Raw genomic sequence first — 22,928 nt, forward strand, 5'->3', positions numbered from 1 at the left:
TCCTACAGTGTTACTATTTCACTAGGAAAGAACAAAATGGTTTAATTCTCAGAAGTCAATCTATTAATGGTTAGAGAGATTTGTAAGCATTTTCTCTCTTACCTAGAAGAGTAGCTGGTAACTCATCTCAAGGCTAGGCTAAGATCCATCCAAATGTGCTACAATATCTCTGTTTTTCCCTTTCCCTTTCATTTGCACACATACACTGTTACACACACTACATTTGATTAATACCTTAACATTGTTAGAACCTAAAATGAATCTAACAATGCCCTGAGACTGGTAAATTCACCTTGAATACTGCTTTTTGGGCTATGTAGCTAAGAAGTATTTGTGTGCCTGCTCTTACATAAACCATTTCTCAATGTGGCCATTAATTTCCTTCCTTGTCTTCATACTTGAGGATAAATTTGCAATTTGTGATTTATTGTTTGTTTTCTGACCAACCAAAACTTTTGCAAATAGTGCTACAAACGAACTAGTGTTTTCAAAGTAATGGCCATTTGAACTTTTTGCCATTTGCTGAAGCAACTTATGTTTTGTGGTGAATCTTTCACACACATTTACATGGAGCTGTCAAACCCCATGCTGTGAAGTTGGGATGCTGACATGGGAACCTTGTGGTGCTAGAAAAAGAACAGAAATTAGCCTAGGGAGCTTGGAGCATGTGATCAAGATTGGATGAATGCCACTTTTACCTAATTACATAAAATCCAAATTGTGGAAACAAAGCCCAGCATAAAAGAAATCCAAAGGAAATGCTGGTTTTCCTCACTAACAACTTTTCTGAGGGGAAGAAAAAGATCCATCTTTTCATATGGCATAAAATTGTGAAAGACCATGAATTGCCACACTCAGAGCCAGCTAGGAATGTGCATTAATCAGAGTGTCCGTAGCAACCATAAATTTTGACCCACTAACTGGACTCAGGAGAGCAAATGAGTCATTTGTACTGGAGCAAGACTCCTGTAGGATGCATGCTACAAGCCTGTTGAGCAACCAGTCAGATTAGATCTGAGTCCTATTCACAACCATCATGGACTTAAGCCTTTGGGACAGATAGATTTGCTGCTACATCAAGAATGCCAGCAATTCTGTTTTGCTTTGATTTATGTTTACTGTGGTTACAGAGAAGGTATGCCTGCCTCATTTAATTTTGTCTAGGATTTTGGTGTCACTTTTTGGTTTTTACCATTCCCTTTGCTTTTCTCTCCTGAAATCTTTCATTTGCATACCTTCCCATACTTTTTTTAATTGCATGTAAAATACACATAACATGAAATTTATCATTTTAACCATTTTAAATGTATTGCATCATCCTGAAATGAAACTACCCATTAAGCGATAACTACCCATTCCTCCTTCACCCCAGCCCCTGACAGCCACCGTTCTACTTTATGTCTCTATGAATTTAACTATTCTAGATACCTTGTACATACAGTATTTGTCCGTTTGTATTTAGTTTATTTCACTTGGCTTAATGTCTTCAAGATTTATCCAATTGTAGCATGTATCAGAGTTTCATTCCTTTTTTTAAGGCTGAATAATATTTTATTGAGTATATATCATATTTGTTTATCCATTTATCCATTAATGAACTTACGGGTTATTTCCACTTCTTGGCTGCTATGATAATGCTGCTAAGAAACTAGTATATAAATATCTGTTCCCCAATTCTTTTTACATAAAAATGTGAAACTGCCTTTAAGGGGTAGGGGAACTAAGTTGAGAACTGAGAGATAGAAACAAGATCTTGAGTTAAGATTAAGTCTCTTAGAAGTAATGCTTGTGTCCTCTTCTAGCCTGAAAATGACTAGCACCCTCTATGAGATTTGACAAAGATTAAAGATCAATAATACAGTAAAAGTGGTTCCTTTTCCTTTCCTTCCATTTTTTTCTTTAACTCTAGGACCCCAAAGCTAGCTTTAAGCTGCTAAAATCCTCTTCCTGATACTTGACCTTAGCCTTACACTGAGGATTAGCTTGGAGAATTAGTAGAACATTTATCTCTTGAAACATTCCCAAATCCTCATTAAACAATGGGAAGTTTTTGTTGTTGTTGTTTTGTTTTAATCATAACCTTTATATGGCTCTGTACTGGCTGAAAAGGAGTAGAGGGTATCACCAGAGGATTATTAATGGGATAATTCATCTTTATAGTTTACTTTTTACATAAATATATTAAACTTTGTGAATAGTTTGAGGCATGAATGTAAAATCATTTATGCACATGCAATTTTAATGACCAATGGAATAAATGCTAGTAAATCTCAATGTTTATTTTTAAGAATGGGTCATTATATTTATAATTTCACCTTTGAGAGATAGTGCCCGTTTGTTGAGGCAGACTTTCTAGATACAGGTGTGCTAAATCATCCTTTCATCTTTAACTGAAAAGAGCAACAAGTCATTCTTTTAAAAAAATTGGTTATTTCAGGCGATAACCTTTTAACCAATTAATTGCAGATTTAAAACAATAATCTAGCTATGCCTAAACATATACCATTTATAGATGCAAAATTCTCCCCACTAAAGTCTCAATGACTTGCAAATTATTTCATCTGTAGGTATTTCACCTCCTCTCTGTACAACGCAGGTTGGCCAAGTGGCCCATGAAGTTGTCAAGGAAGACAAACAGATTACTCTGGGACATGCTTTGATCCTACTGGGACACTGGGACTGAATTAGGTGGAAATGTTGATAACTTAATTATTGAATTCTTGTGGCCTGAGTAAATTTATGCGCCTGTTTAATAACTTTTTTTTTTAAGCTCCTTACTCCCTCTTTTCAGAAAAAAAAAAAAAAAAATCAAGATCATTGTCTGGAAAGTATATTAAACAAAGTACTAAAACTCAATAGATGTGCCCCTAACCTTGTTCATAGTGTTGTGGGGTTTTTTTCCATTTTGAAATACTTTACAAATTAAAAGGCAGAAGAATATAAATGTATTCCAGTATTACTTAAATCATGCTCTTATTAATTATCGATTTATGTTGAAAATTTTTAAGTGCCTTGGACTATTCATTGGATGATCATGTTTTACTTACATTCTAGTTAGAGTTTGTGAAATCCCATTTTCTAAAAGTTCCAGTTGTGGCACACTCAAAGGTGGAAATGGAAGTGACTTTTCCCAAGAATCCTGATAAATTATTTGTTGTTTTGCAAGCTCATCGGTAGTTAAGCGAGAATATTCCTAATACATTTCCACCTTTTCAGCCATTCAGAGAGGGAAATTAAAATGCCTACGTAACCTGGTGGATTGATAAAAAGTGGAAAGCAGTTGGTGTCAGCGCTTGAGTTTCCAGGGACCTGAGCTCGGCATGATTAATTAAGGCAGTGGTTCTCAACCTTGGCTGCATACAAGAATCTTGGGCATCAGCATTTAAAAAAAATCTCCCCAGGTGATTCCAAGTCAGAGTTGAGAACCACTGGTTTAACGAGAATTGGATGGGAAACTGAGTTAGGAGATATTATGATGGTTCAAGTTAGAAATAGTAACAATTTCCACTGGCAAATTACAGTGAAGATATTTGTCCCACAAGGGAGAAAAAATGAAGAAAAGATACCATCTTCACAGAAGTGTCATGATCATAACCTTGAGATTGGATGAGGTTCGCCTGAAGAGAACCAAGTAGAGATCCTTGAGGGATAACCACATTTATGGGAGGGAGAAAATCAAAAAATCTGAGAAGTGGGAGGAGAATCAAAAGTGTCTAAAGCTAAGACCTGAGATTTTCAAGTAGGATATCTCAAGAGTAATTAAGAACAAATGTAGTAATATAAAATTATAGTAAGCTTTAAAAATGTTTTTGAAATATTTTCTTTGAAATATTTCTCTCAAATATATGTTTATTGGATGTCTTCAAAGTTGTGCTTTATAAAGGTGCTTTGAAATCCAAGAAAGACTTAAGAAATATAAAAATAGGTTCCAGTCCCAGCTCTACCTCTCTAGCCGACTGACCTTGGATAAGCCCAGTTCTCATTTTCCTAATCCATTAAATGGGGTTGATAGTGCATGCCCTGCCTACTCCACAGTACTGTTATCCTCATTAAATTAGATAACAAATGTGAAAATGTGTTGTAAAATATAGACCATTATGTAGATAATGGGTGATTATCAGTAACCTTTTTGCTGCTGTTCACAAGCACGTTAGTATTGAGAGGTTTGGGATAATTTGTATTCCTAGTAAAGAGGTAAAATAATATTAGGAAGTCCCAGGTACCCCTCTCTTCTGGGAGCTCACCATCCTACAGAAAAGACAGGATAAGGAAATAAATAGCGGTAAACACCAGGGTGTACGTTCTCTGAGAGTAGAATCATATCACTAAAGTAATCCTAATCCCTAACGCAGTGCTCGAAACCTAGGGGAAGGAGAGATTCAAAACCTGGCACATTGCCTGAATCATAGTACTAGACAAATAAATATGATAGATTCATGAATAATGGAGCAAAGGGGAATGTCCCCCAAAGCTAGTTTAGTGAACATACAGCAGGAAAAAAAAAAAAGAGTTGAAACCATATCAGATACAAAATCTAGAAATAACAACAAGTGAAAAATTATTTTTGAACCTAGAAGACTCTAAGTTGCTCAGGGCCAAGGCCATGGAAATCAGAGGAAAAAATGAAAGGTCAGAAAAAAGGCCCTCAGAAATGGTGTTAAACATGAGCTGATCATTTATTCATTTTATTGGTTATTACTACCTCTCACCCAAGGGCAAGGTATTGCTTATCTTCAGGTATGAAATCTGGTGTTCTGCTTTAAACATGGCAAGCGAAAGGATCCTGACCATGTCCTCTTCTGCCTGCAGGAATAGATAATCTCTATGAGAGGGCGCTTCACATCCGCAAACTCCTCCTGACCTTGCCCAGGTCGGTCCTAATAGTGATGAGGTACCTCTTTGCCTTCCTCAATCAGTAAGTACTCTAATGCTCTGCCAAAATACCCATCTGAATTCTGTTGGCATTGCCCTAAAGTCTTGTCTTTTGTTCTTGGATTCTGTAAAATGTACATTGGGTTCCATTTATCAGCAGAGTCAAAGAGAAGACGATGGAATATAAACTGACGGTCCATCTTTCCTCAGCAGATCAAGGTCATTGTGATAGATGAAAGATGAAGAAATTGGCCATAAATGCAAAAAAATATATACAAATTTCACTATACAAAACACTTTTCAGTGAAATATGTGTTTTTCCAAAATCCATCCAAAACTAATGTCATGAATGTTTTTGTCAGGATGATGTAAACCACCTTCTCACTGCAGAAAATTTCTGCGATTTTTAATTTTGTAGCCAGGAAAGGAGGGAAGTTGTAGATGAGACTTACACAGACCCAGAAAAGAATTTGTGCAAGTTCAACATAATGAGACATTGTCAAGAAAAAGATATTTCTTAAAAAAAAAAAAATGTAACAAAAGTCTTTCAAATCACTACATTATTTTCAAGAAACTTTTACTCTTTTAATTTAGGTAGCTTGGTTTTCAGTTGCATTACTTCCTGATACAGGGGCTCCATTATAAGAACATCTTCCCCAACTCCTAAGAGTCCCCTTACTATTAAGTGTTTCAGTTAAGCAATTGGAAATAAGTCCAGGGAAAATAAGCTGGGGAGAAATGCCTTCTCATTCTGGCATGGATTCCCCTTCCTAAAATTAGGATATTTTCTCTGTTTCACTGGAGGTTTTAAGTTCTCAAAAGCCATGAGATTTATTCCAAACCCGCTGACTTCCTGAGGTCATACCCATTCAGATTGACCCTAGAAACCAAGTATCTCACAAGAGGGAAATGCTGGCAGGGAACCATACAGAATGGAACTGAAACATCCACAAATGACAGTAGGAACCCATTTGTACATAAGCCACCACTGGAAATAAGCAGTATCTAGAAAGATGATATAAACTATGTTTAGGTTAAATATAAGCTGTAAATTTTTACCTTCAAATAAGCCTAGTCATCCAGGTTGTTGCAAAATCTGAAGGCTTGCCATTTTCACCTTTAATTACATGTGCCGCCTCTTCCCCTTGCCTTCCTGCCAGCCCCCTCCATGCTTTCCTCACCAAATTCTCCTGATACACCTGAGCAAAACCAACTGAGAACCAATAAACCACAATGCACTAGGAAAGCAAATTGTGAATCAAAAAAGTTCTCAAAACCTGAATCTAACTCACCACGTATCTCAACAGAATGGCAAATGCGCCATGAATCAGCTGGCATTGCTTCCAGCATTTCTGCCCAAAGATGCCCCCTGGCTCCCTTCATGCAGAGAGAAGACCCAGCCTCTAGGGTCGGATGCTTGGGGCAGGAATTTTAAAAAGAGAGTCTATTCTTTAATTGTAAAATCAAAACATGGGTAAATAACATTTTCATGTCAAATTTTTGCTCTTCGTGCCAGCACTAAATTAAAGACCCAGAAAAATTTGCTGTGACTTTCCCCATTGAGCTTGTGGGGTTTTTTTTCCCTTTGAAAATTAGACCGTTCTTATTCTGAATATCACTTCTCCTTCCTGCATTCATTTACAGGATGATCTGTAACATGATCGTGGCTGTTATTGTGAACTTTTTTTAATCGTATGTTTGAGAAATGGCAGGAGGGAAAGACATATGTTAGCTGTGGAAATTATGCTTTTGTGTTTTCTACTTTCTAGGCTATCTCATTTCCAAAAAAGGGGAAAGTATCATGTCATATGGTTTCTGTTTCTTTGTGTCTGTCACCAGCTCACAAAGGTAGTTGAGTCTCTTTTTTTCTCCTTCCATTTGTCATCTGTTCTCCTGGATTTTACATTTCCTTTCAAGATGGACATTTTATACACTGAAAGATAATATCTCTTGGTTCTCCCTGGAACAGCACCTTGCTCGTGTGTGTTAGAGGCAAAGCAATATAGAGCTGGCTTATTTTGAGTCACCTGTGGAAGATATCTCACAAATATCCATTGGATTGAATTTAGAAATGCTGGAGAACCAGAAATCTCCCCAAAGTTTGTAGTTTGCTAGCTTTAAATGGAATGAGAGAATTGAGGATTCTTTTCCCTTTCTCTCCACCTGGCCTCGGTCGTCGTACCTTAAGCAAATTATAGAGTCTAGAGTTTGCTTTCTCTCAGTGATTACAAAGAAAAGGTACTTTGTTTTCCTTTAGGCTTTCTTCAAGATTTGTAGGAGAATACTGAAATCTGAGATGTTTTTGAGTAGTGGGAGGACAATTTTAAAGATATCCATAAAGCTTTATGGAGATTGCTACTGCCTTTCCCAGATTAACTTGAGCAGCATTTAAAGCCTAACTGTAGAAACTCAATTATTCGATTCCAGTTTCCTTTGTAGTAGAAATTATCTTAAACTCCCTTGTGGCTTTCAAAATTGCCGCTTAATTAAGCAAGTAGGACTTACTCCCCTTTCAGTTTCTATCTAGTCGAAAGGTTGTAAGTCGCTTTACTTTCTTTAGCGTTTGCTGAGCCATCTTAAAGTGAGATGGAATATCAGTTTATTCTAATAATAAAAACCAAATTAAATGTTTTAGATCCCTATTTTCAGAATATGGAATATCTTATTAAATATCAATTTTTGTTTCTCCTCGTTCTTTTATTTCAATGCAAAATGTTTTAGTAGGTTATCAGATAGTTATTAGAATTATCTAAATATCACTTAATAAAAACTGGTATATCATGTTAGATGACCCCTTGTTCTTTTATACATCCTTTCTTACTTCCTTTCAAAGTCTTTCACAGTACAGTGATGAGAACATGATGGACCCTTATAACTTGGCCATTTGCTTTGGCCCTACATTGATGCCTGTCCCGGAAATACAGGATCAAGTATCCTGCCAGGCTCATGTGAATGAAATTGTCAAAACCATCATCATCCACCATGAGACTATTTTCCCAGATGCTAAAGAGCTGGACGGCCCTGTTTATGAGAAATGTATGGCTGGAGACGACTACTGGTAAGTCCAAAAATTTTAGTCCTTCTCCTCTGGACAAATTATGGAAGTATAGATATCACCTTATTTAAGAAAAAGAATTGACCTTAGCCACCAATGCGACCAGTTAAAAAATAAAAATAAAAAAGCAGCAGCAGGAACGCTTGAGATAAATTAGACGACACTAGCTTCTTATTATGGAAACTCATATTCATCCCTTTCTTTTCCCCAAGAATGACATCTTTTGAAATATATTCACCCTATCATGGCTTTTGTAGGGAATAATGTTTTTGATATTACGTAGAGCTATATTAATTTTTACTATTACATTAAGAAAAGATAACTGAATTGACAGATATTATTTTCATTCTGAAATAGTTTTAATTCTATATAGTCTTTCAAAATTCTCATTTTAAAGGAGCCCTATCAACCAAATGTGTTTTCATTCTTACTTATTTTCATTTTTATTCTTATTAATATTATCCTAAGCAGTTATAGTAGTACTGGTATTTTGAGCAAATTTATTACATGAATATGTCGTTGGGATAACAATTGTTTTTTAATATAGAAGTATAAATAACCTTCCGATGAAGTGTAAAAATGAGGGAGATATAGTCAGTCGAACAACTCCAATAGTAAAAAACCCTGAAATGTTTATGTTCACTATTTGATATATAAGTTTCAGCTTCTAGGAATTCATATACAATAAAAGTAGCTTTGATTGCTTGAGCCTCTATCACGTGCCAGCTACTAAGTACATATGATCTCCTTTTTTGCCTCACAACCACTTTACCAAGTAAGTTAAGAGAAGCCAAGGAGCTTATCCAAAGACTAGTAGTAACTAAGGCAGCCCCCATCTGATTCTAAAACCCACATGAATTCTCCCACTCAATAGCTGCCCCCCAGCCTATCTCAGAAACTGCTTTGTGCAGCTCAGATGTAGGAGCAGCTGGAAATAGATTTGTCTAAGCCCTTCATTCTGGATTCTCCTCGGACTCTGTTACGCATTGCCTTACAGAGATTAAGTGGAAGGAGAATTAATAGCTGACAGATCTTAAACAACTAAAAAAGTATTCTTATGTTTTACTTAACCCATAATATGATCTTAAACCACAGTATGGTCATATGCCTTAAGGAAACTGAGGGTCGACTTTTTCCGGAAGTACTGCTTTCTAAATTAACAACAAAACGTGATGAATGCCAGTTCTATAATATATCCAAGCAATTTTACATATGAAATTCAACTAAAAAATATTTACTTGAACACTTACTATGTGCAAGGTACTGACTGAGCTTGGCTCTGAGGCTCTGAGAAGGTGAATGAATAAAAAGCCATGGTGAGATACATAATTTTATTTTCATAGTCACTTTTGTTTCAAGGCCAGTGTCATAGTCATGTTCCGTATTTCCAGATATTCAAGGCTATATCAGTAAATTCTGCTGTCTGGTTCATTTTATCAAAGAGCAAGTATGTGGATGTCTGATCAGTATTATTTGATGCACTGTCCTCTAGGAATTTTCATGGTCGCTACTTTTTTTTACAAACAGAGCGGAAGCCCCAAAATAGTCTTATAGCCAGTCATATGTGCTTGATTATGTCCTTCTCCCATACATAGTGTTCTCTCTGGTTATTGCTCATTTTAAACAGAAAGTCAGTAATATAGTAGTTATCCTTGTCATCCAACACCGGCAACATAAATGAGCTTTTACAGTAAAGTCAGGTTTGTATTTGTGCCCAATGCATTCCATTTATCAGCATGCATTTGAAGAGAGAAGATGGTAGTGTTAAAGGGTAAGTTTTTTAAAAGGATAAAATCATAACTCTTACACAGATATAAAGTGAAAACCTTTCAAGAAAAGATGGAAAAGATACTACAGTCAATTCAAAGCAGAAATCAAAGAGCTATCAATTTATATGCAGCAAGGAATTTTGAAATGAATTTGCGACAACCAGTGGATCCGTAGGGCAATAATCATATTCCACTAGAACTCAACAAATTTTTATTTCTGTGGATGAGAATTATTTGTAAATCTATCGTCTTCTACAAGTTAACTTTGTCTTTACAGAGCTATAAACTAACCTTTGTGTGAAAGAAGGGACGTACACTCCCATAGGACCAAATAATCCTTGGAGGCTCCAGCATTCCGTTGAAAGGCGATCCAGTAATCTTTTGCCATTCCAAATCTTATATTTTTCCTTATAGTAGCAATTGTTCATTTTTAAGATTCTTTACACTTTGGCTTCATATATGAATTTCTATTTCCACTCCACAGCGACAGCCCATACAGTGAGCACGGTACGTTGGAGGAAGTGGATCAGGACGCTGGTACAGAGCCCCACACCAGTGAAGATGGTATGCTTTATGTTCACGCTATTGTAAAACTAGTCATTATGTACTTTTTTTTAGAATTGCTTATATTAAGAATTCAGTAGATACAAAAGAATATTTATAAAATATGTGTAAAGTATGAAGAATAACAGGGCAGTGAACACTCAAGGAACTACCACCAAGTTGAAGAAAAACATCATCACCTTTTACTTCCATCATTACCTTTGTGCTTCCCTGATCTCATTGCCTTCCAAACCCCCTCAAGGGTAACCAGTACATGTTTGTGTTTTTACATGATTTATTGTTTCATTTTTTATTTTATTAAACTTTCCATAAATGGAATCATACTGTATATGATTTTTTCTACTCAGTATTATGTTTGTGAGATTCATCCACATTGTTGCATGCAGTTATAATCATTTATTTTCCACTGTATAATATCCCATTGTATTTATTTCATAATCGATGAATATGTGAGGTGTTATCTACTTTTTGCCATTGAAAACAGTGCTGCTGTGACCATTTTGAACATTTATCCTACTGCAAATGTCCAGGAGTTTCTCTAGGATATACATATCTGAAATGAGCATGTCTTCAACTTTACTAAATATTGCCACACTGTTTTTGAAAATGGTTGTAATGATGTAAATTCCCACCAGCAGTGTATCAGTCTTTCAGTTGTTTATATTCATCAACAGTTGATTTCATCAGATATTGTAATCCTTGCCAATATTATCGGTGTGTAACAGTATCCCATTGTGATTTAATATACATTTCTCTGATTACTGATGAAGATGATTTAAAATATAGTGTATTAAGAGAAACTTTGGGATATAGTAAGGCCAACAGATCAAGAGATGATTGCCACTGAAAAGATACTTTGTTTCTCACAGTTCCCAAAAGGAAGGGGCACATCAGGCCTTTGGGGGCCACACAAGAAAACACCAGGGTCTGTTAATGAGGGAGAGGGAGCAACTGGGCAAGAGCCTTTGGTGTGGTTTCCATAGGAACAGCGAGGCAGGGTAAGCAGGTTGAGCATTGGTGGGCTTTAAGAATTTCACCAGGCTCTGGGGCACAGGGGCTATCTCTGGTTATTTGGATAACTGGCCCTGAGGCAGGTGGATAGTGATCCAGAGTGAGAGCCCCAGAGAGGAAGTCATTAGGTGTGGGCCCTGGATTGGTTGGTTTGTATTTGAAAAGCATACTCCAGGTGAGTTGTTTACTATCTGTAGGGTTCTGCAGACCCTGGGAGGGATAGTTCCTCCAGAGTCAGAATAAGGAAAATTTTTAAAAGGGTTCATACAAATATATCCAATTTTTTTATGTTTAGATTTTGTCTTTTGTGAAATTTTTATCAAGTCTTTTGCCCATTTAGGGCCCATTTGCCCACTGTTCGTTTCTCTGAGCTTTTTTTATTTTATTTATTTATTTTTTTTGCTTGATTTAGTTTGGTTTGGCTTTGGTGTTTTCTTATTTGTGAGAATTAAGAGTTCTGGATCAGACCTTTTATTGGGTATATATTTTACAAATATCTTCTGCTCTGTAGTTTCTTTTTCTTGTGCTTAGTATATCTTTTGCTAAACAGAGGGTCTTAATTTGAAAGGAGTTGAATTCACTAGTCTTTACCTTCCTGGTTCTTTCACTTTGTGTCTGCTTTAAGAAAGCCTCCTGTGCCCTGAAGTCATGAAGATTATTCTCCCATATTCTCTCTTAAATTTTTTCAGGTTTTGTTTTTCACACGTAAGTCTTTATTGGGAATTTATTTGGAGGTATGGTGTGAGGTATGGGGTCAGTTCCTTTTTTCTCCTTATGGATGCACAGTTATCCCACTGTCCCAGCATTAATTGTCCTTTCTCCACTGCACCACACCTCTGTCACATATCAAGTGCCCTCTGTGTGTGAGTCCGTTTCTGTGCCCTGTTCTTTTCTACTGATCTACTTGTCTATTCCTATACCTCTGTTTAATTTTGATATCTTTTAATAAATTTTAGTATTTGGCAAATCAAGACTTCTGACTCAGCCTTCTTAACAAGTTTTTGGCCTTTTGAAATTTTATTTAATATTTAGACTCAGTTTTTCAAGTTCTTAAAACAAGAAAAAAAAAAAAACCTAAAAACCTGCTGGGGTTTTGACTGCAGTTGCACTGATACTACATATATAAATATGGAGAGAATTGGTATTTTTATGATATTTAGTCTTCTAATCCACAAACATATTTCTAGTTACTCATGTCTCCCAATAAACTTTTATACTTTTCTCTGGAGAGGTCATTTTTTATTTTTCTAACTTCTTACGTTTACCATTTAACATTGCTTTTCAACCCTTTTTTAATATGAACATATAAAGCTGTCTGTTTTCTCTTAGTACTTTAGCTGTATGCATGATCCTTTTATTCTCTCTTCAACTGTGACTAATCTGCTTTAAACTCATCCGTTGACTTATTTTTAATTTTTTTTCTACAAGTTCTGCTGGGTTCACTTTCTGTCTGCTGCTGGGTCGTTTTTTATAGTCTTTTGCTCTTTACTCATATTAATTCTTTCCATTGTTTCAGATTATGTATCCAATCATTCTAATATCTGCAGTCTGCCTGGTTTTGGGTTTGGTTTTGGGTTTTTTTGTTGTTTTAGTTTTTGGCTTTTGCTTATTGAGTCTTATTTTCCAGTATGTTTTATAATTTTTTACATATTTTTACATATTTCTTTGAACTAGGGAGAACTTTAGAATCAGTCGAAGGTGAGTTCCTCCAGAAAAGGTTTGCATTTACTTCTGCCTGGGGCACAACCACTTGGGACCACATTGAAAGTTTAGCTTGAGGTTTTTCCAGGCCACCCAGGCAGTATGAACTGAAACTGCAAACCTGCCTGAGGACTGGAATGTAGTTGGGATTCTCAGAGGTGATTTCTTCCAAGGTTTGAGATAGATTATATCCTTAAATCCAGGGGTGGGAAGATGGGATGGGGGGTTACCATCTATGAAGGAGTATGGAGAGCTAGAAAGGAGGAAGATTTCTTGAACTAGTTCACTGTGACACTGAGAGTGTGATCCTTGGGGCAGAGGCAAAGGAGGCTTAGGTTCTCCATACTGAGACAGTCCCTGGACTTAATTTTTTGTGTAAAATGAAAGCTTAAGTTAACCGGGCAGGGAAAATGCCCTCAAGGCAAACTCTGTTTCACATTTTTCTAGTGTTCTGTTTACCTCACTAGGTTCCCACTTTCATGGAGTTTTTGGTCTTTAGTATTCCTTACTGTTGTGGTAGCTCATTAATGCCATTACGAAGATTTTTTTTTTTAATCCAGCATTTTTAGTTGATTTCAGTAGGAGGCTAATCTGGGTGTCTAGTGTGTCTGTCCTCTGCTACAAAAAGAAAGTTTGTATTTTTAAAACTATGATGAGTTGACATTTGTTGGAAGATATTTTTTAAAGTGAGAGCTGTGATGTTGCTTTTGAAAGACTCTGAGCCCCGTCTGCCACCATTCATTCTTTTGTCTTGAGTTTCTTTGTTTCTCTATATATGATTGATTCCCTTTTCACTGATGACTTCTCTGAGTGTTTCTTTGCTTTTCCCCAATGGCAGGAAAAGCCAAGAGAAAGCCCCAGCCATCTCTCTTCCCAAACATGAGTCTCACCACTGTGCCATCTGTCAGTTGTTCTTACCTCTTAACTATAAAAGAGAAGCTTTGCTGAGGGCTCTGTGCTTTAGATAACATTTTGATCATGTTTACCTGATTTGATGGAAAGAAAAGCATTGCTTACAAAGGACAGATACCCTTGCTCACAGCCAGCCCCCTAAAGTCCTGTAACTAAATTAACTAGAGTATTAATTATCTTTTTGATTGCTCAGGTATTTATTTTATTTTCTTTGTCATGGTATCACTAGAGAGAATAGCTGTTTCTAAAAGAGAGGTTGTCACAGAACAAAACCATCATCTGCAGGGGCAGTGGGTAACAGACCTAGAAGAGACAACAAGGTCCCAAAGGACAAGTACGATGTATTAGCATTTTGTATAAAATTACAAGAAATGGAAATAAAAGATTCCATTGCACCAGGCAGTCAGAAAATTAGCTCTACTGAATTTCCTTTCCCTTTGCACAAAATTATAATAGCCATGCAAAAATAAAGAAGCTATTATGTTACACTCTTATTATTATTGTTATTGATAGCAGCATTCTACAAAGTTGCTACCTAACCTTAAAGGACAGTGTGACTTTCTATGAAAGAAAGGGGTATGGTGCCTCGCCATGCCCTGAGATTGATTCGCTCTGCAGTGACTAGGCTAAGATGTGTATAAATAGCATATTGATAGACACTTGACTGTGAAATGACTCTCATGGGAGCAGAAAGAGTCAAAATAATGAAATTGCTCAGAATTACTAGTTGATGTAGTAGGGTTAACAATGAAACGTATTTCTGATTCATCTGGTCAGTCTTTCAAAATCACTCCACATTTGAATTAAATAGCAGAGACTGTTAATCTTGTTGCTGTTTGTTTAAAAAAATAAGAAAGATAATGAGCATAGAGGTCATGATCATAAAATCATGATAAAATGTGTATATTAAATAGTCTTAAATTGCCCTTGGCCAGCACCGACAGTATGCGACTAAATGGCATTGAAGAACATTAAAGTTTCTCTCTTCCCTTTGACAAGTACATGGATTGTACACTATGTTATGGGCTGGCATCTTTCCTTTTTTTTTTTCAACAAAACATTTTAACCCATTGGCATGTTTGCATAGGAGTTTGTTAATTACATGTCATAAAGTTCTTTTTAATAAATTGGTGTGTTTTTATTCTTCCTTGGATATGTTTATTTGTGTCCTCTATATCATTGACATATTTATTTCTGTCCTCCAGGGACAACTGGGGTAAAAAATTTGGTATCTGTCATCTCAGGTCAACCAGGATTTATTCCCTATCTGCAAGTTCAGAACAAACTAAAAAGTCAACCTCTCTGAATATAAAGTTAAATTCCTCCTCTATGAAGTGGACTTATAGATATTTAATAAAGCTGCTATTTACATTATTTTAATAAAGAAAATGTAATTTTAGGAGGGAATATTAGAGTGTTAACATATGATCTAAAAATTAGTCAATTGTTAAAGGACTAAACTGCTGTTTTAAAATTATTTTTACACCTAATTTGCTGCGTATACTTTAACATGCAGATTATAGTGTTGTAGTTCTGTAATATGAAACATTATTCACCCTAGACATTATCCACTAGCAAAAAGATGGGGCATTTTTTTGGTCTTTATTTTAAACGTATAGTTGATATTCACCCAGGTTTTCAGAATGCAAACCCTAAGTTCTTTCAATGTTTGTTGATTTTTATGCTTTTGCCTTCCATGTCCCAGAGAATATCTGAATTTATCAAGTGAGAAAGAAGCTTAGCTGGCTATCCCAGGATTTCTTATGCCGTTATTCCATATAAGTACAACAGATACAAAAGATATGGCAATAAACTTTGGGAAAAAATTAACCCTTTTAAATGAGAAGGTTTGTGACCAAGGGAAACAGAAGACAATTTCCTGAGAAAATATTTGACAGATAGGTGGGTTTTAATCTATTTTGCGTACATATATATGTTCTAGAGTATTTGGAAACTAATACATGCTCAGTTTTTAGCAAGTGAGGTATTGCTTATTGCACAGATATGTTTTTTTAAGCATATGTCACTTGTATTGGCTCTTTTAGTTTTGTTTATTTTTTATTACAAATTTAGTCACCTGTGGTCAAGAGCAGGGATGAAGATGAGGCGATGGCGGTAGAGGAGAAGAAAGATCATAAGGCCCCAAATTAAAGGGCATTTTGCAATAAGCTGAATCACAAAAAGTACCTCTTGTAGTGGTTTTATTTAATATGTCCTCTTATTTGCCATCAATATTACATTAGAGCTGAAATTCCAATTCTAGGCTCAGAGTTCGGTCTCTTTTTAACTTTATTTTGAAATTATTGTAGATTCACATGCCATTATGAGAAATAATACAGGAAGATCCTATATACCCTTCTACCAGTTTCCCCCAATGGTAATATCTTATATGTAACTATAGTATAATATCACAACCAGGAAATCAATATTGAATCGAATGCATCCACCACATTCACATTTCACCAGTTTTACATACACTCATTTGTGTGTGTTTACTTAGTTCTATACAGTTTTATCACATGTGTAGATCTGTGTGCCTACAACCATAGTCAAGATAACAGTTTCATCACAAGAATGCCTTTTGCTGTCCTATTAGAGCCATAGCCATTTCCTTCTGTCACTTCACCCACACCAGCCTCTGGCAATCATTAAATCTGTTCTCCATCTTGATCATTACATCATTTCAAGCACGCCATATAAATGGAACCATACAGTGTGTGCCCTTTTGAGATTGGCTTTTTTCCCTCACCATAATTCCTTTTGGTATCTTTCGATCCATAGAAAATATAATTTCTGAATCTGGTCCTTTAATTTGGGTACAGGACAGCCTTAAGTTATGCTTGTTCCATAGGTAATATCTAGAATTTTTACCAATACTAGAGAAAACAAAGTTGTCTTTACTGTTGATGGTAGCTTGAAAATTTTATAATGCTAAAAATGTAGATGAGGAAATTAAATATATTTAAATAGTAGTTAATGTGACAATCTTTGTAAACTTGAATTTCTAAAAAATAAGCAAGTAAAACAAATTTCCTAGGGTTCTAGGATAGTGATTTTTTCCATGTTATAAATGTATTAACACATTGCAAGGGAACTCCATCAATGTCAAAATAATATTGGAACTATGTGGAGGATATTACAACCCAAGGAGATATCTTATATATCATCTTGCAAAGTTTAAAATATTTTTTATTAGACTGTCCTTATATCTCTAAGAGGCTGTGGAAATTAAGCTCTAATGTTCAGTTTTTCTTTGCCTGAAAAACTGATGACAGCCAAAGAATGTTTTTCTATATCCCTTTTAACAGCCTTTTTTTCTCTTGCCTTGACGATTTGTTTATTCCCCTGTTCTGTCTGGATGTTAAAATGGCCTCTTTTATTTCTAAGGCCTCATCTAAACCTTTCAGATAGTGTATTATGCCTTCCTGACAACCCTGTCTCTCACCACTTTCTCGTGTGTTCTTTGTAGAATGTGAGCCAATAGAAGCCATAGCCAAGTTTGACTATGTTGGGCGATCTGCCAGAGAACTGTCCTTCAAGAAGGGAGCCTCCCTGCTGCTCTATCACCGCGCATCCGAGGACTGGTGGGAAGGAAGGCACAATGGGATTGACGGGCTTGTGCCTCACCAGTACATAGTGGTGCAAGATATGTGAGTAGTCCCAGCGTCAATCACCAGTGTGCTCCCACAAGAGGAGACTCCAGCCATTTTTCTTAAACCGACCTTGGTCTTGTGAGAAAAGAGCAAAAGGGATTACAGAGCTAAAACTTGTGAGCTGGCCACAGTTCTTCACCTTGCTGGTGGGTCTTGTTTGCTGTCAGAACTTCAGCACCAGCTGGTTTTCATTTCCCAGACTCTTCCAGGAGGTTGGGAGCAAGGACGAATGAGAGACACCTTTTGAAGCTTTTGGATTCTTGGAACCTGTGCAGAGAATAGCTTTAATAGCTGAAGTGACACTGCCAATTCCAAGAACAGCAGTGCTCTTCTTTTGGTGTCTGTCTACCATTCCAATTCCAGATTCCCAAAACAGAAGATACTGCCCTAAAGTCTAGAAAGTATCATCTCCAGGCTTCTTTTTTTCTTCTTTGTCAATTTTGCTGATGAGAAAGCTCTAATTTCAAAAATATTTATACAGATTGGAAGATATTCAAAATATATTAAGTGAAAGAAACAGGTTATAAAATGATAGATACAGAATAATCCCTATTTTGTGAATACAGGATTTCACAATGCAGCACCAATTTAAAAGCAGTTTTTCAAGGAAAAGAGAACCATACCATATAAAATATATACAGTGATTAAATGATTCAGCCTAATTTTTAGAAATGTTAAAATGTATATCAAATAATCCAAGAAATATTATGTGTGTGTATATAGACATGCAGTCATACGTATCTAAAGTACATAAACCTAAGTTTAGTATAAATACTATATATATATATATATGTATATATGTATGTATATGTGTATATACATATATATATGTATATACACATATGCACATAAGCATAGATATGTATCCCAGGCATAGGGGGAAAAAAGTATATAAGGATTATTTTTTAAAATTCTAACAGTAGTTGTCTCTAAATGTTATGTTATAGTATAGGTGATTGTTATTTCACTTTTTTGTTTATCTAAATTTTCCAATTTATCTGCAATGAAGTTGTATTATTTTTATGATGGAAAAAGTTCTGTTAAGAGATTTTCATACATAAATGCCATCACTTATTATTTTGTATTCCATTCATCTCACAAGAGACTCTGACTCTTGGTTCTCATTATTTCAGGGATGATACATTTTCAGACACTCTGAGCCAAAAAGCCGACAGTGAGGCCAGCAGTGGGCCAGTCACTGAAGACAAGTCTTCGTCCAAGGACATGAACTCCCCAACAGACCGTCATCCTGATGGCTATTTGTCCAGGTAAGTGGGGCCTGGTCATCGGACTCCTGAACCTTCACTTCTCCAGGGGGCCATGAGTACTCATGGGTACCCACAGCCCTGCATTATTACCCAGTGTGATAAGCTGTCCTGTTCTCTCTCCCACTTTCTCTCTGTGTACGTCTAGACAAAGAAAAAGAGGAGACCCACCCCCTCCAGTAAGGCGTCCTGGCCGGACCAGTGATGGTCATTGCCCCCTCCACCCCCCGCATTCTCTTTCCAACTCCTCAGTTGACCTGGGGTCCCCAAACCTGGCCAGTCACCCCCGGGGCCTGCTGCAGAACCGTGGCCTCAACAATGACAGTCCGGAGAGGAGGCGCCGGCCTGGCCACGGCAGTCTGACCAACATCAGCCGGCACGACTCCCTCAAGAAAATTGACAGCCCTCCTATTAGAAGGTCCACATCATCGGGGCAATACACAGGCTTCAATGACCACAAGCCACTGGACCCAGAGACAATCGCTCAGGTAGGATGCTTTTAATAGACTAATGCGTGGTAAGTACCTATGGTATGATGAGGGAGGTGTGGAGGACTTCTCGTATAGAACAAACTAATGAAAACAGAAAGGAAATTAGCTCATTCTTTAATTTAAGGCCTGACTTTGAGTCTCTTTTGAAGAACCATCTATTAAGGGAAGGGCCCAAGTACATTGATTTAAACAGAGATATAGCAGAAATGTAGGACTCAGGGCATTCAAGTGTATCATTGTTTAATAGTCAGGAAAATTTTGCAAAGAAGAATAATGAGGAAGGACTAGGCCTGCCAGATCCTAAACACATTCTAAAGATAGTAAACCAGACAGATGGAACAGAATGCAGAGCCCAGAAACAAAAATTTCAATATATGATAAAGATGATACTTTCACCTCAGGAAATGATGGATTAGTCAATAAATGATATGAGAAACAATGGTTAGGTATTTGAAGAACAGCAAGTCTGGATCCTCTGTCACTCCTGAATGCATGCATATCTTCACTTCTCAACAGTGACTGCAGAGAAGGGCTTTGTAGTTTTTCCTAACGATTAGAATTGACAAAGTAAAAGTACCTGTAAGACGATATTCATGGATTTTCCCATAGTTCTACCATTTTTACCCTCTAGTTCTTTTTGCAGCATAGGCCATCAGAAAATTACGTGTATAGCCAGTTACAAAGGAGGTGACTAGATTCAGGGTTTGCCATTTGAGTGATCTAAAGCATCTTCCAGCTATCGCTGAAGCTTAAAAACTAAATAGCTCAAAAAAGAAAGGGAATGAGAAATGAACAAAACAAACATGGGAAAGTGTTAAAGATGCATTATTTTTTTTAAAAAAGCGCCCAAGGAAACCTGTATTGAAATGACAAATTTCCAAGCCACTTTCAGTGTCCTAACTAAAACAAATTTTGCATAACAAACTAGATTATGTGAGGAGTTTAATGAGTTTTTTTAAAAATTAAACCAATTTTAAGTACACAACAATTTTTCTGCAAAAAATCAAAAAGACTTTTGACCTTTTTGGTTTTCTCTGTTTGAAGTGCTATACAGGGCCCTTTGAGGCCTGTTTAAAACCAGTGATATTTGACTATAGCTGAATAATGATTTGAGCAATCCATAATATCACTGCTTATAAAAAGCAGGTGAAATAGGATTTAGGTTAGAGAGAGAGAGAATTAGGACCTTGGGGTGGGAAGGCATAATATAAAATCTATTTAACCCTTTTGCTTCTAGAACCAGGAAATCCTTTCATTGTAAATCATAAAAACAAAAACTCAACAGATAAACACAGCTCTGTACATTTTCTCTGGGGCAAATGCTTGTTATAAGAAACAAATCCATATGCTTAGCATCAAATAGAAGTCACATATGAAAGTAATCACTTGAAAAATGATGTCATCCTCACAAAATGGCTTCCAGCTGTGTTCATTATTTATCTTTCCATCTCTCATCTTCAGATTTTCCCATGAGGACAATTAAGCCTGCCATCATGGTGTTCATGCAAAAAAAAAACATGCAAATTATTTTATTTAACAAATCAATGGAATCCCTGATGGAGGTTTTTTAAAAAACTACAGTATCCATATGTGGTCATCATGTCTTGGTTTATTCATTTAGCAAATCTCGATTGAGCATTTACTGTATGCCAAGTCCTATGCTAGACTTTATGAATGCAAAGTTAATTCAATAGCCAGCTGCTGCCTGAAGGTGCTAACAATCCAGTGAGGGAAATGGGTGTGGAAATCGGTTACCACTGTGCAGTTTCATGAGGGTTATGTTCAAGGTAAGTGAAAGAAGAGCCTTTGGAGCAGACCAGCAAAGTGGTTCTCTATCTACCCTAACTCACACAATAGCCCACCTCGTGTGTGTATGTGTATGCTAGAAAACATAATGTAAAATTTACCTTCTTAACCATTTTTAATTATAAAGTTCAGTAAAGCATATTCACATTGTGAAACAGATCTCCAGAACTTTTTCATCTTGTAAAACCGAAAGTGTATACCTATTGAAGAACAACTCCCTTTTTGCTCCTCCCCGTAGCCTTTGGCTACCACCATCCTACTTTCTGCTTCTATGAGTGTGACTACCTTATATAAAAGGAATCATACAGTATTTGTCTTTCTGTGACTGGCTTATTTCATATAACATAATATTCTCAAAGTTCATCCATGTTGTAGCATGGGGCAGGATCTCCTTACTTTTTAGAACCAAATAATATTCCATTGTATGTTTATATAAAATTTTGCTTATCCATTCATCCATTGATGGAGCACATTCCACCTTTTTGAGACAAATACTTTGTAATTCTCCCTTTCCTATATGAAATAAATTGATAGATGGCATACCTAATTTAAAAATATGTATAAATCTCTGAACATAATATAAAGGAAAAATAAAAGGAAATAAATATTAAAACAAATGTATTTCAGTTAATGCTTAAATACACTAAAGACAAATGAAATAGACACTTTCACCAACATGTGGCATCACCATAAATACAATTAAAAATGCACATTGATCCCAAAAAACAAAAGTCCTGGACCCAATGGCTTCATAGGCGAATTTTACCAAACATTCAAAGAAGAATTAACACCTATTTTTCTCAGACTTTTCCAAAAAAATTCAAAAAGGAAGGCTCCCTAACTCCTTTTATGATGCCACCATTACCTGGATTCCAAAACCAGACAAAGGCATTACAAAAAAAGAAAACTGTAGGCTGATATCTCTTACGAGCATTAATGCAAAAATCCTCAACAAAATATTAGCAAACCGAATTCAACAATACATTAAAAATATCACACACCATGATCAAGTTGGATTTATTCCTGGTATGCAAGGTTGGTACAATATCTGTAAATCAATTAATGTGATACACCACATTAACAAATTGAAAGATAAAAACCATATGATCATATCAATAAATACAGGAAAAGTGTTCAACAAAGTCCAGCATCCATTTATGATAAAAACTCTCAGCAAAGTGGGAATAGAGGGAACGTACCTCAACATAATAAAGGCCATAAATGGCAAACCTATAGCTAACAACATCATACTCAATGGGGAAAGGCTAAAAGCATTTTCCTTAAGATCAGGAACAAGATAAGGATGCCCACTTTTACCACTCCTCTTCACCATTGTATTTGGAAGTCTTAATCACAGCAATCAGACAAGAAAGAAATGAAGGATATCCAAACTGGAAAGGAAGAAGTAAAACTTTCATTATTTGCCTATGACATGATACTATGTAGAGAGAATCCTGAAGATTCCACTAAAAAAACTGTGAGAACCGATCAATGAATTCAGTAAAGTAGCAGGATACAAAATTAATATTTAGAAGTTGGTGGCATTTTTTTACACCAATGTTGAATTTGCAGAAAAAGATTAAGAAAATAACCTCATTTACAATTGCATCGAAAACAATAAAATACCTGGGAATCAAATTAACCAAGGTAGTAAAAGACTTGTTCTCAGAAAATTACAAGTCATTAAAAAAAGAAATTGAAGAAGATACAAATAAATGGAGGCATATACCATGCTCATGGGTAGGAAGAATCAACATCATTAAAATGGCCATAGTACCCAAAGCAATCTATAGATTCAATGCAATCCCTATTAAAATACCAATGGCATT

General features: G+C 36.1%; 1 protein-coding gene across 3 annotated transcripts in view; it reads left to right on the forward strand.

The window, feature by feature from the left end:
* Positions 1-22,928, forward strand: part of SRGAP1 (SLIT-ROBO Rho GTPase activating protein 1) — a 231,133-nt gene that overhangs the window by 203,740 nt on the left and 4,465 nt on the right. For all 3 annotated transcript variants that reach the window (XM_006923700.3, XM_025040948.1, XM_025040947.1), the window contains exons 16-21: positions 4,810-4,915; positions 7,706-7,930; positions 10,181-10,260; positions 17,354-17,534; positions 18,671-18,805; positions 18,951-19,290. In XM_006923700.3, the coding sequence (XP_006923762.2) occupies positions 4,810-4,915; positions 7,706-7,930; positions 10,181-10,260; positions 17,354-17,534; positions 18,671-18,805; positions 18,951-19,290 (1,067 nt within the window). The remainder of the gene's footprint in view (positions 1-4,809; positions 4,916-7,705; positions 7,931-10,180; positions 10,261-17,353; positions 17,535-18,670; positions 18,806-18,950; positions 19,291-22,928) is intronic.

This window comes from Pteropus alecto, unplaced genomic scaffold, assembly GCF_000325575.1.
Source record: "Pteropus alecto unplaced genomic scaffold, ASM32557v1 scaffold76, whole genome shotgun sequence".
In the NCBI taxonomy this organism is placed as follows: domain Eukaryota; kingdom Metazoa; phylum Chordata; class Mammalia; order Chiroptera; family Pteropodidae; genus Pteropus; species Pteropus alecto.